The sequence below is a fragment of the Argopecten irradians genome, unplaced genomic scaffold, assembly GCF_041381155.1.
Source record: "Argopecten irradians isolate NY unplaced genomic scaffold, Ai_NY scaffold_1062, whole genome shotgun sequence".
Lineage (NCBI taxonomy): Eukaryota > Metazoa > Mollusca > Bivalvia > Pectinida > Pectinidae > Argopecten > Argopecten irradians.
The window spans coordinates 5,386-20,086 of NW_027188529.1; the positions used below are offsets into that span (position 1 = coordinate 5,386).

The following is a 14,701-nucleotide window of genomic DNA, read 5'->3' on the forward strand; positions in this document are numbered from 1 at the left end:
ATATATATTCTAGCATAAAATAAAGAGATATTGCATTTAAATATGCATTTAATACTCTAAAACCCCGTTCAGGTCCTCCTTCAGGTCCCGTTCAGGTCCATTCAGGTCTTTAGTAGGACTCATGTGTATTGGTAATCAATCTTTAAACTCCATGCAATATGCAAAAGTTTTGGCTATTAAACCATCTTCATAATGATACATGTAACAATTGTCAATATAGAATCTAGATCACAATAATTTAAAATAAAATAAAAGTTAACAAGTTAGCATTTTTAAAATTGTCAGGTTCCTGTGATGCATCAGTCACAGTGATGCACACCTTTCACAATATCAGATAATATCATATTTTAATATCAGATTATTTTCTTATTTGTGCATTTGTACATGTGGAGCTAGGTAAGCATATAATTTGTATCTGTTACTTACTATGTGCATATATATCTTGCATGGAGACAATACATTTGTACAATTTATACTGTACATGTATTAAACAGAAAAGTTAGAGTTGTCATTGAATATCAATTTTGATTTATCGAAAGGAAACTATCACGATGTATCAATATATACATGTATATCGTAACAAAAGTGTTTTTGAGAAAAAGATGAAATCTTGAATGGTCGTTTTGTGTATTACATAATCGGTTGATGAACGAAAACAACTGCATGTCACTGATGGGAAGTATTGTTTAGTATTTCATATAAAATTCATGGTAATTAATTGTGAAAAATTCATTGAGTTAAAATGATCAGGATTTAACCTTACAATATACATAAAGTTGGTATATTGTAAAAACTAATACATAATCGGTTGACATTTGTAACATGTGTAACATTTTAACCAAAATTTTAGATCTATTAGAGGTAGTTACACTACTATGGTCATTGAATGTCAAAATGTTTTTTCTACAGGTCTCCATCTTGTCTGTAAATTCAAAACAGGGATATATAAAGTATCCAATTCCCATTGTCTTTCATTTAACAGTAAAATATCCTGAAATAAAATAAAAAAAACATCAGGTGAAAAAAAAAACATGGAATTAGTCAATAATTGATTTAAGTTATAAATACCATGTTTTTCATTTCTTTTTGCAGCTAGAACAAAACCATGGATTTAGCAAACAACGAACCTCATATTCAAAACCCGAGAAGTGACAGTCAGATAACAAAATCTGCTCAAAGTTATGGTGGTACTAGTGACGATGTTCCGAAAGTTGATGTAGAAAATAGCAAAATAAATGGAGCAGACAGTACGTTTTCATTTAGCGGTGCTCCACGACAACAGAAAATATTACTTTTTTCCATGGGATTTGTTAATTTTTGTGCCTGCACATGTTTTTCACTATTAGCACCGTTTTATCCAACAGAGGTAAGTGTATTTTTTCTTTTTGATTGGATCATGAGCGTAATTTTCAAATTTGCTGCAGTTAATTACGAGACTCGCCTAGATGAGTCATGGTTCCATGATTTTCTTGTGGGATGGACTAACCAAAATTTTGAGAACCCTATATATTTTTTTGTACTAGGTTTCATCATAATTCGAATATTTAGTGTGGACTTAAAACATCCTACATAATTGCTGTACTACATACGTAGACCTTACTATATCTAATCATAATCTCAACTCTGTTTGAGTTTATGAAGTAATTAATAAAAAGGGGACATTCTTTATAGCCATGATCAATACAAGTATTTTCTAGCCCAAATTATATACTGTATTCAACCCATTCACAATTAATGCCCTGGGGGCACTTAGAAATGGAAACAAATACACAGCTAAAGAGAATAATAATAATAATGAGGCCTCAAAAAAAGGGAGGGGCACTTATTCAGTCAAATACAATGTATCATGTATGAAATACAACTGGATGGTTTTGATCATGACATAAAAATGTCAAGAGTGGTTCTATTTTTTATGATTTACCGGTAACATGGAGTTGTTCTGGCTATAGGACCTCAATTTTCTAACCAATGAAAATGTATGTAAAAAAAAATCTAACAGTGGATTTGATGAGCCAAAAAATAAGTACCTATAATATTGTTATTTCATTCAGATTTAATAAAAAAATTTGGAACTAGAATAAGATTTATTAATCACATAGTCTGCCTGCATATCCAGTGACTTAATTTGCACATGTAATATTTTTGCATATTTCACTAGTGCAATTTAACATGAAGTGCTTTCCATTGGCTGGAAATGGGATTGTGTTGCCCAATTGGTTAATTAAGATGTCCCAACTTATTATCACAAGCCCTTGACCTTTCCTCCACCAACAAACCTGCCTTGTCCTGAAATGACCCTGGCTGTTATAAAATGTTAAACTAATAAAACCAAATTTAATCATTGGCTGAAAATTCATTATGATATATATACGTCCTGACATGATGTCAATAAACAATGCTGTGTCATCAGGATTTGAGTACATTGTATGTCTTGACAAAAAGGCGGTCTCACCTTTTGTTGTTGAAATTCCTCCAAATGTAGATAATAACGTGATTAAATGTATCTAATCTTAAAGTTGTGTTAATTTCATATGAGTTTTTATGAAACTTGTCTTAAAATCTTAATTTGTGCTATCCAAAGTTTGCAAAAATAAAAACTTCTTAGACTTGATTCATAAAATCTCTTTTGAAAATTTAAATATAAGCCAGATTTTATATACATTTTTTTTTGTCAGTCCTTAAGCCTTTTGAAATGAATTTATGTACATATCATATTTCTTTATAGATCACATGTTTTTCTGTTCTGTTAATTGTAGGCTGCCAAAAAGGGCGTGTCGGTGACTGTTGTTGGCCTCGTGTTTGCTGTGTTTGAATTTGTTATTTTTCTATCAGCACCAGTGTTTGGTAACTATGTAAGTATCTCCTGTTATCCATATTTTAATAGAGGATCTTACATGAGTGGCAATGCGATTATTAAATTCATCAAACAAGTTTGCCACGAGTGTCTAAACGAGTGGCATATCAAATTATTTTGACAAGTTTGATAAATTTTGTATTACAAAGTCATGAGTGTAAGATTCTATTTATCACGTAACTTTTATCTATAAAAAATAGAATTATAACTTTTGATTTCGTCAGTAGAAACCCGGCTCAGATGTGACGTTCCTGTCTAATGAGACAATCATGCAGCATAATTTATAGAATTTGACATCAAAATTACATGTGATGTCACAATAGTTTTATTACACATGTGTCTTAAAACATTTATGACATGGCTTTATGACATGGCTGGACAAGCCAATTATGTGATATCAAATAAAAAAAAAAAGTGATCAAGAGATACACTCTGAATCATTCATTACATGGAATGTTTTAATGTGGGTAGAATGAATAAAACTTTTCCGACCTTCTGTATCTTTCGCTTGGCTAAAGACGACAAAAAATAACCTATAAGACTTTACAGTATTGCAACTATAGGAGTGGGAATATTTTGTCTGTGATCTATTTCTGCATGGAATTGATCAAATTATTATTATTGATTTATAGATATCTATTCACTGTATATTTTTTCATTTTCATTTAAGATCACGAAAATTGGGTCCAAATTCATGTTCATCACCGGTGTTATGGTTTGTGGAGTATGTGCAATACTATTTGGGTAAGTGTCCAATAAAGTGTTAGTAATCAAACTCTGATAAATTTACCTGATGTGAATGTGATCATCAAGGATTAGTGGAAAAAGCGAGAGGAAATCATTATGGTACTGGTTCATCACCATTCTTAAGGCTAAAAAAAAAAAATATCTGTTTAGGGTTACCCAACCGACCCCAATTTTTTATCCCCTACCCTAATTTTTTTCGTACCTAAAAGGATACTCCTATTAATAGTTTTACTCTAGGCCAATCTGAGCTGTTAATACATTCTTTCTTAGTCAAATTTCCATTTATTCATTAAATAAAGAGTCGAATAATTTTATTGATAAATAGTAGCCATATATCTATTTAGTAAACAGCTCGCTATTGTATCTTAACTTTTAACTTTGGCCTTAGTTAAAACTACCAACCAGTCATTCTTCAAATGTTGTTCACTGGCAGTGGCGAAATTGCTATTAAGCATCATGCAATCTTCACTTTCATTTCAAAGACAACTGGTACGCTTCTGCAGCCTGGTCATTTGTCTGATGAAGGTGACAGTGTTGTATTAGACATCAAAATGCCCATTCAATGAGCTGAAGTTTCCTGATTATAAGGTTTTGGTGTAAATTAATGTGAAATACTCATATCTCTTACAACTGCTATGGAATTCTGCATATATGTAGATGTTGGATCATTTGCTATTCTCAAGCAGTTCTTTTCTCGATTCTGTACATTTTCAACTTTTTGTGTCACCAGGCTTTTGGATAAATGTCCGGACGGGAATATTTTCATCATCATGTGCTTCCTCAGTAGAACTATCGAAGCCCTTGGGGCATCTGCTTACATCACGGCCAGTTTTGCAATCCTTTCCAATGAATTTCCAAATCATGTAGCCACAGTAATCGTAAGTACACAGCTTACGATATGCTTCAGTTTTTAGCCCACCATCATCAGATGGTGGGCTATTCAAATCGCTTTTTGTCCGTGGTCCGTTGTCCGTCCTTCCGTCCGTTCCTCCGTCCGTTCGTTAACAATTCTTGTTATCGCTATTTCTCAGAATATACTGAAGAGATCTGTCTCACATTTCATATGTAGGTTCCCCTAGGGCCCTAGTTGTGCATATTGAATTTTGGGACCAATCGGTCAACTATTTCTCAGAAAGTACTGAAGGAGTCTTTCTCAAATTTCATATGTAGGTTCCCCAAGAGCCCTAGTTGTGCATATTGAATTATGGGGCCAATCGGTCAACAAGATGGCCGCCAGGCAGCCATCTTGAATTTTGATACTTAAAGTTTGTTATCGCTATTTCTCAGAAAGTACTGAAGGGATCTTTCTCAAATTTCATATGTAGGTTCCCCTAGGGCCCTAGTTGTGCATATTGCATTTTGGGACCAATTTGTCAACAACATGGTCGCCAGACAACCATCTTGGATTTTGATAGTTAAAGATTGTTATCGCTTTATCTCAGAAAGTACTAAAGGGATCTTTCTCAAATTTCATATGTAGGTTCCCCTAGGGCTCTAGTTGTGCATAATGCGTTTTTGGATTGATCCGTCCAACAAAATGGTGGTCAGGCAGCCATCTTGGATTTTGATACAGATTGTTATGGCTATTTTCTCACAAAGTACTGAAGGGATCTTTCTCAAATTTCATATGTAGGTTCCCCTAGGGCTCTGGTTGTGCATAATGGGTTTTTGGATCAATCGGTCAACAAAATTGCTGCCAGGCTGCCATCTTGGATTTTGATAGTTAAAGATTGCTATCGCTATTTCTCAGAAAGTATTGAATGAATCTGTCTCAAATTTCATATATAGGTTCCCCTAGGGGCCTAGTGGTGCATATTTTGATTTGGGACCGATCAATCAACAAGATGGCCGCCAAGAAGCCATCTTGGATTTTGATAGTTGAAGTTTGTTACTGCTGTTTCTCAGAAAGTACTGAAGCGATCTGTCTCAAATTTTATATGTAGTATGTTTGCAAAAGTTTGAAAAGCAGAGAAAAGATCCCTCTTTCCATTGTCAGACATAGATCATTCTTTGGTGGGCGCCAAGATCCCTCTGGTCTTATTGGTACTACTGAAGTTAAGCTAATTATATCTACACAACAAGTCATGTGCAACAGGTCAATTAAGTGACCTTGCAAATCACTTCATATTCTGTGTTTATGTATAACAGATTTATTATATTTTAGCTGTCCTTATGGTTAGGTTTTGGTTGTTATGCCATTGTGATTTTAAAATCTTATATTTCAAAGAAAATTTACATCAAATGACATCTGACAGTAACAAATTAACAATCATTGTCTACCTGCAAGGGGAGATAACTCGGTAATATGCTAGGTGGGAAAAAGTGTAAAAACAGGTTTTTTAACGATATTTAATACCAGCAGATAAATGTTGCAAAATTATCTGGACAGGTATATCAATGAAAAACAAAATTACTTGGTGATTCCATTAGGAACTATAACCTACATATGATTATAGCTTTTGTAATTAAAATTAATGATTTAGATACTGTAAATTGTTAAAAGAAATCCTTCAGGGTATCTGTACTTAATTGATCTGATTAAGCTACATGCTGATCATGCTAGTTCTGTAGTGGGAGTTTAACAATTGGTTTCAGGATTTTCTAGTCCTATAATTGTCATCAATATATCATTAAAGCCACACTATAGGTAACTATCAACCAAAATTCAAGTTAAATTTGACTCCGATATTGTTAGTATTTGTAGATGTAGTTGAAATTAATATATATTAAAGAATATTTATAATGTTTTTTTAATAACTTTGGTACAGCAGTTGTTGAAAGCCGATACATGTAAACATGCCTTCATTTTAAAATGGTCGCCATAGAAGTTACGATTATTGCCGAACGGAAGTCGGAAAGTTCATGACCCGTTTTCGGAAGAGTTCGGACAGACGTTACGTAGTTACGGTAGTTACATGACATTCTCGGCAACGACGTTACAATGTCGGCTAACTTCGGCTTGTTTGACTAAGTGGGACCCACCTAGCGATGTTTAATATTTATTTGATTTTTATCAAAATATTCCGAATCATAATCGCTCATCTTGACTTCGATTTAGTCTTATCTCTGCATGACTTACAACAGGATTTTTTTTCAACATTCTTCTAAATCATGAAAAAAATAAGAAAGATACGGATATTTGGCCTTTAAACAAGAATCTTCTACCCTGTAGGGCTCTCTGGAGACATTCAGTGGAATAGGTCTGATGATAGGTCCGACTATCGGTAGTCTTTTGTATGAGGTAGGTACAACATTTAATCTACATGTAAATGGAGAGATATTCAGAGATTTCCATGTGAGATTACATTTTGCATATTTAACAGTAAGAAATCGTGAAAACATATTAAAATAGTTTAGAAATAGTTTAAGATACCAACTAAATTTCATTTAATATCATGAATGTTATCTCACAGTGGTCATTATAATTTTTGAATGTGTGGATAAATGTGTTTAACACTGTCTATATTGTACTGTAAACATTGATATTTTTGCAAGTGTTGAATATCGTGATTTTCATATATAAAGCTTTAATTTCTTGGTTATTATTTTCTCGATAGATACACTTTCATTCTCTTAGCAACAAATTTTATACAATCATGTACAAAATATATTACACACATTCACAGAAAAATATTCAGGATCAATCAATTAATTGTAGGCTGGAGGGTATGGAGTCCCCTTCTTCACCCTGGGCTCCATTCTCATTGTCTGTGCACTCATCAGTGCCTATGCCATGCCAAGAATTGATGGTAAGTTCATATTTTTAAAGACATAATTAGGACAATTTCTCCCTCGTCTGGCCTGCTACTCTTACTGTGGAGAATACAAAAATGTCACAGAAATTCCATATCCTCCTCAATTAGCAGTACACGCAGCATTATTAATTTTAAAAAAAGACAGATTTTTTCATTTGAGACATCTGTACCAAAACTCTAAAGAAGTAATCTCAATTATACTTTTGTGACATTTACAAATACAAATGTACATGTAATATGCAATTATTTTTTAATTACAAGTAAGCCACATCTTGAAGTGTTAAATGTTAAATAAATTGCAATCATTTTATATCATGCCATATATAGATGGAGAATCTTGAAGTGTTGATGCTAGTTGATTTTTAACTGAATTTTGTGTAAACCTGATCACTTGCTGCAGGCTCCGAATCTGATTGTGATTTTTCACTATTCTCATTGGCTAATACAATAACATAATTATACATGCAATGGTCACATATATATGACATTCATTATTACATGTATAAGACCCTTTCATATGTAGATATGAAGGATAGGGATATTCTACCCGAGGGTCACAAAATGTAGTAAAACCTGAGGTTTGCCGAGGGTTTTGCAACATTTTGGGTCTCGAGGGTAGAATATCCCTATATCCTTCATATTCACTTATGAAAGAGTATTTTTCTTTCATACCTCGACGTTTTATTGCAATGTTACAACTATAATATCCCGCCATTTTGATATAAAACTCGAAGAAATCCACGACTTAAATCAATTTTCCATACATGAAAAATTACGTGATATTTTCGACAAAAATTCCGTTGTTTGCATCTGTTATAGTAAAACCAGTCATGTTTGTGAAAAAAATGTTAAAATTTTACCGAGGAAATAGAAATTTTGTTGACGTCGTGACGTCACAAGGCTTTATTGCATGCAATCCAGCCTCAGGCTGCATGAGTGTTTTGCCCTAGACCAGCCAGTATTACACCCGTAGGCATGAAAGAATATAAGACTCTTTCATATGTGGATATGAAGGATAAGGATATTCTACCAGAGGGTCACAAAATGTTTAAAACCCGAGGCTTGCCGAGGGTTTTGCAACATTTTGTCATCTGGAGTGTAGGATATCCCTATCCATCATATCGAGTTATGAAAGAGTATTTTTCTTTCATACCTCAATGTTTTATTGCAATTTTACAACTATAATATCCCACCATTTTGAAACAAAATTTTTTTGAAATTTAAATTTTGTTGATGATGTGACGTCACAAGACTTTATTGCATGAGTAGCCATGCAATACAGCCTCAGGCGGCATGAGTTTCTTGCCCTAGACCAGCCAGTATTACACCCATAGGTACGAAAGAAATAGCCTATCGACTCTGCCTTTCCATTTTTTAGAAACACCAATACAATATTCATTTGTGAACTTCATTACACAAATGTTGAAGTCCACAGGGTAGCATCCTATGACCAACACTTTTCTTGTAATTAACATGCACATTAGAGAATGTTTTTCACATTTGCAAATTAAGGAAACTTCATATTTAATACATGTACAAAGATCAAGGACTTTTGTTTAGGTCCATATTGTGTTTTACCACCCTTATAGAATATAAAATAATGACCGAGGGCATATATAACAGGGCGGTATAACACATACCATAATGGACCTAAATAAAGGTCCATAAATGATTTACACATGTGTAGTACCTAATCCTTTATGAAACAGATGCCAATTAGGACCCTACCATATGTATAAGGCTGTTTATTTTTTTCCTAAATTTTGCTTTCATCTTTCACCAAATGCTAGCAGAGCCTTAGACCCATAATAATGTATAGTGTACTGTATTTGACCTAATAAATGGCAGGGCACTTTCAAATTGAACCAAATGACGGGGGCACTCTTATAAGAACACAATTTGGAATAGCCTTTCATTAAATTTTAGGACAAAATAAGCAATTAATTGATTTGAAAGAAGAAATCAAATAAGGAAACCTAGCATACATGCAGTTTAAATATTTTCAGTCTGCATTTGATTTGCAATAAATGAAATTAAGGTCTCCAAAAGGGAAGAGTGCTTATAGCGATTGGAGTGTTCATTGGGTTGATTACAATAATATTCTTTTTACGGAACATAACCTATTGTAACAATAAAATACATAAATGATTATAGGATCTTACATGAGTGTTCATTTTATATGAGATTTTATAAAACGAGTCGAGGAAGTTTGTATTTTTGCAAGCCTTGGCAAGTTTCATAAAATCTTCTACAGTCTTTTCAAAAAAAATGAACACACATTTAAGATACTTTTATCACATAACTACAAAAACCTACATAAAAAAAAGAATTTCACATTAAGAGGGAATGGTATTCGGAAAATGCAGTTGGGGCCACCATTTGTCCAGCTGTCCTCGTAGTCCTTAAGTCACATGGTTTTTCCTGACTTTACAATGGATTTCCAGCCGACAAAAAATTCTCTAGGTCATATTACACTAGAGACATATGCAAAAAATATCAGGCGGATTATGTGATAATATGAAATAATTCTTTCAGATTCTGGAAGCCACAACAGAATGTCAATGTTGAACCTGTTGCGGAGTCCGCTATGTGTTGTAACTGCCCTGTGTATCGTCTGTGGAGCGTATGCTTTAGGTTTCTTCGATCCAACATATGCAAATCGTCTTAAATTGGTATGTACTGACACATCGGGATCACATGTTACCTTTTTTCTAGCAGTAGTTTTGTAAAAAAAAATTTATATAATATTATATATATTATTTTTGTTGTCTGATGTACATGTGGTGTTTGTGTACTTCTGCTATGCACAAATACCAACCATGCACACGATACGGGAAGTCACTATCTTATTCTGTTTAAACAAAAATTTCTATGATTGAGTGACACCAACCTTTTAAAAACAAATGATAACTCGAGATTCTTGTCTGCAATGTTCAAAATTATGATTTAATAGTGCAGGTCTTTGTCTAATTTCATATTTTGATCACATTTACTTTCCCTTTTCCTTTCTCTGCTAACAAGTTTGTTTCATCAGTAATACATGAATGTGACAGATATTCATGCAATAATTTTCTCGGTCAGAAATATAATCTTGGGCACCCAAATGTAACGTTTAAAGTGAATATTTTATTGTCTAAGACGGTGATTATGATGACTGGAATTGTTAATAATCGGTCTAGATTCACTCTTAACTACTGAATACATTCTTATTTTACCAGTGGTTTTATTTTAGCCTTCCCTCCCTGGTTTTGTGTAAATTTGTACATAAGCACGAAATTTTGTAAAAGGCTTAGGGTATTTCCAGTATATATATTAAAACCTGGAATTACGTTAATTTATATACATGGTAAAAACAATAATTTGCATTCTTTCAAATTTTCCCATTTTTTTTGACTGCCCTGAAATATTACAGTAAGTTTACAGTAGTTATTATTATTTTGAAGCTGGGCCTGACAGTTATACAGATTGGTCTGATGTTCCTGATAGCACCAGGTTTATATGCCTTCATAGCACCTCTATGGGGGTGGATAGGGGACACAAAAGTAAGTAAAGATTCTTCATCAGATTTGTGTGGCTTAAGGTTGTATTCTTCTCAGGTTTCAGTCCCGTTGAAGTCTCGTTTCGACAAAGATCAAAGAAGTTATGAGATTTTCAAATAAAATCTATCAATATCTGTAGGAAGTTACCAGTTGCAAATTTGTCAAAAAATTACATTTCTAGCTTTAGAAGATTTTTTTTATATGGGGATTTTAAGAAATGGCCCATTTGGCGGCCATTTTGAAATTGTGTCTTTTTTCGCTTTGAGTAGAGCCACAGTTCTACCATTTTTTACTGAAATTGTTTTTACTTAAATCATCACTGCGCCAGTATTTTTAGCTGTATCGAGGTAATTTTTGCTGTAAATCTTTACTGGGTTCGTGGTAATTAAAATATTTAGCATTAATGTGTGATATGATACACTTTTGTCTCTTTATTTTTACATTAAATGGTAATTTGAGCACAATTATTTTTTACTCGAAAATACTGAAAAAATAACAAATATTCAAATGGGGCAAAAAAGTAAGCACACGTGCACGGACCCCCCATTTTTCTGCCTGATTTAGAAAGAACAACCCTTTCTCTGTTGATATGCAAAATATTAACAAAAGTTTAATACCAGAACTTTTTTCTATAAAGGGCTAAATTTGGCAAAAATTGCTGAAAATGGTGCATTTTGTAGCTCAAAATTAAGGGGTAGGGGTAGCATATGTTGTTATTCTGAGAAAAAATGTAAGTCTTATTGGTCAAAACTGGTATATTTTTAAAGAAGACTACTAGAAAATAAATTCTACAAACATCTATACATATCAAACACCTCATTCGGAAATTATGGCTTTAATCTATTGTATATATGGTCAAAACGGCAAAATTCCCCATAAAATCCAATATTTTGTCAATTAGGTATCTTTGACTGACAATAGCTCAAAAAAGAGTACACGGACATATGTTTTTTCTTCTATTTTCTTTTATGGCATGAAACTCCTATTTCCAAAAATCTATATGAGAAAAAAAGTTTAATACAAGAAAATTTTTACTTCTCAGAGGAGTACATCCTTAAAGCACATACTTTAAGATTTTCTACCTCTGGTGTATTACTAAACTAATAATTAATAAAGTTGATATACATGTATACACTTTTATTCTACATCAGATTTGTATGGCTTAAAGCACCTATTTGAAGATTTTCTACCTCTTATGGATTACTAAATTATATGAATGAAGTTGATATATACACTTTTATTCTACATCAGACTTTGTGTTGCTTAAAGCACCTATTTGAAGATTTTCTACCTCTTATGGATTACTAAATTATATGAATGAAGTTGATATACATTGTATACACTTTTATTCTACATTAGACTTGTGTTGCTTAAAGCACCTATTTTAAAGTTTTCTACCTCTTGGGCTTTTGTTACGGAGTTGATGTATATGTATACAGACTTTCTCAGAAATCACATTAAGTGGAACTTACCACAGCATATACAGGGTGTCCCAAAAACATGTCCGAGTTTGACGCTTCATAGAAAATATTTTGATAAACGGAAGGAATTTATTCTATAATTTATTCTAGAAAGCTAGTGATTTGTTCTGTACAACGATATATAAACAACCTGGGCAAATATCTTTTTGTTAATACTTATATTGAAAATCGAGAGAAAGTCAAATATATATTTCGCTAATTTTGGGGATTTGTTCAGAAAATCAATAACTTTCAGTTATAGAATGGGCGCGAGGTGTCTGCCCTTCTTTTCAATGACATGATGAATTTTGTTCCTGAAATTCCTCACCACCTCACAATACTGTAAATCTTCTTCCTGGGGATTGACAGCATACCTGGGTGACATTTTCATAAAATTTCATTTACGAAAGTAGGAGATTTTCCGACCGCATTGTAGATTTTAATAACTTCAGCCTGAATCTTCATGGTGCTAAAAATCATCAAATTGTGACATCATCGATGATGTCATCATTGATGTCATCACACATAATGACAATGTAATCTGTACATTTGTAAACAATTAAGTTAAATGTGGATTTTCCTGCTTTTCAAATCATTTTGAATTTTCAAAAACAGTTTAGTACTGCAAAATATATTACCCGTCAAAGTCGGGACATGTTTTTTTGGGACACCTGTACAATGAACATGTCAAGACCTTGCCATGAATGCATCTTTGAACTTTCTGCCATTTCATATATTTTTATTGAACACATAGTGATATTTTTTTTCTGTATAATTTTGGATTATGATTATTTATTTTTTACAGAAACTTCCAAAGACACTGATGATCATAGGCAACTTCACCATGGCCATTTCTTTTGGCTTACTTGGGCCATCTCCCTGTTACCTTTTCTGCCATTGTAAGTTTCTATTGATAGCTACTATCGTTGGCTGTAAGCATAGACATAAATATAAAATGTAATTCAATGGATGCGCTCTATGTATTCATAGACAAAAATAACCAACTAGCAAAAATATCAAATATTCCACATTTTCATAATGTATGCATATTTTTGTATGGTGATCATGGCAACTAAAGCTCCAAACCTAGAAAACAAAGTAATGATAGTTGAATCAGGGATGTACTAAATATTTAAAATACAAAATTTAATTAATAAAAGAACAGGTTTGAAAATTTGATGGATTTGGGGGCCAAACCATATATTGTCCTTTGTAATATATCATATATAGCGCTGCGATGGAACTAATATATAGATTTAGCTATGTACACGATTACTTATAAGATCTGATCATAGCTATGTATACTTTCATATTGCTTGTGTTAATACATATTTATGGTTCATTTAGATGATGTGCAATCATCTACTAATTTTGATACGAAATCATGTATCATTAAGTAATTACCAATATAATTATATTGTAATAATTTTTGGATTTTCACATGTCTAATATTATGTTATTTTTTACAAAAAACTTAAATGATGCTCCATAGCCAACAGAGCAGAAACGATACTTGCCATTTGAACAAGAAATTATTGTTTGATTGTGTATATATATGTCTAATTAGCACAAAAAAATGTATAAAACAATTTATTTTGCTTTTTGAGCATGCCCATTTAGAACGTTATTCCATAGGACCTAGTGCAATGCATTTTTTCTCGGAATGCAATTAATTATTATCTTTAAGAAAATTAGAAGCTCAAACTTTTCAATAGGGGTAATGATGTTAAGTAAGTAACTTTTGTAACTGAAGAAAAAATACTAAATCGTCTGCTCCTGTTGCCGAGGAGATAGGGCAATAGAATTGTACCTGCTTCCCTAAAAGGCGACTTTAGAATCGAATCTTTTCTCTTCTTCCTAACTGACTTTATTATGCATGTTTGATCAATATCATCTGTGTTACAGTGAACTATGGACTCAGATTGTTGGGTGTGTCTGTCTTGGAATTTTCCTTGGATGTGCTATTATACCTGCATTTAGAACATTATTGGATGGTGCACTGTAAGTAGCTTTTAGTATACTGTATAGCCGATTATTTTTGCGCGAGGATGATATTTTCGCGATTTCGGGGGACATTGCTATAGTTGCAAAAATTGATCTGCGAAATAATGAGAAATGATTGAAGAATATCTACCCTTTTAAACCCATATCGCAAAAATTTGAATTTGCTAACATATGATTTTCTTGTTTTTAGATCAAATCATAAAAGTTTTGATCCGCGGAAATAACTGGCAATACAGTATTTTAATTCTTTTTTTTTCTTGAATAGAATAAACATTTATTTTTTTTATGTACAATGTATTGTGTAATCATATTTTTCATGGATGTTTATTTTATAATGAAAAT

At 32.7% G+C, this 14,701-nt stretch overlaps 1 protein-coding gene across 1 annotated transcript; it reads left to right on the top strand.

The window, feature by feature from the left end:
- Positions 1-1,039: 1,039 nt before the first annotated feature.
- LOC138313918 (MFS-type transporter SLC18B1-like) lies at positions 1,040-13,254 on the top strand (the record flags this gene model as incomplete). The annotated part of the gene is made up of 9 exons (XM_069254157.1): positions 1,040-1,366; positions 2,757-2,852; positions 3,525-3,598; positions 4,332-4,479; positions 6,774-6,842; positions 7,260-7,350; positions 9,892-10,028; positions 10,800-10,898; positions 13,161-13,254. Coding segments are annotated over exons 1-9 (1,069 nt in total), but the record flags the coding sequence as incomplete, so codon positions are not given.
- Between the last annotated feature and the right edge of the window lie 1,447 nt (positions 13,255-14,701).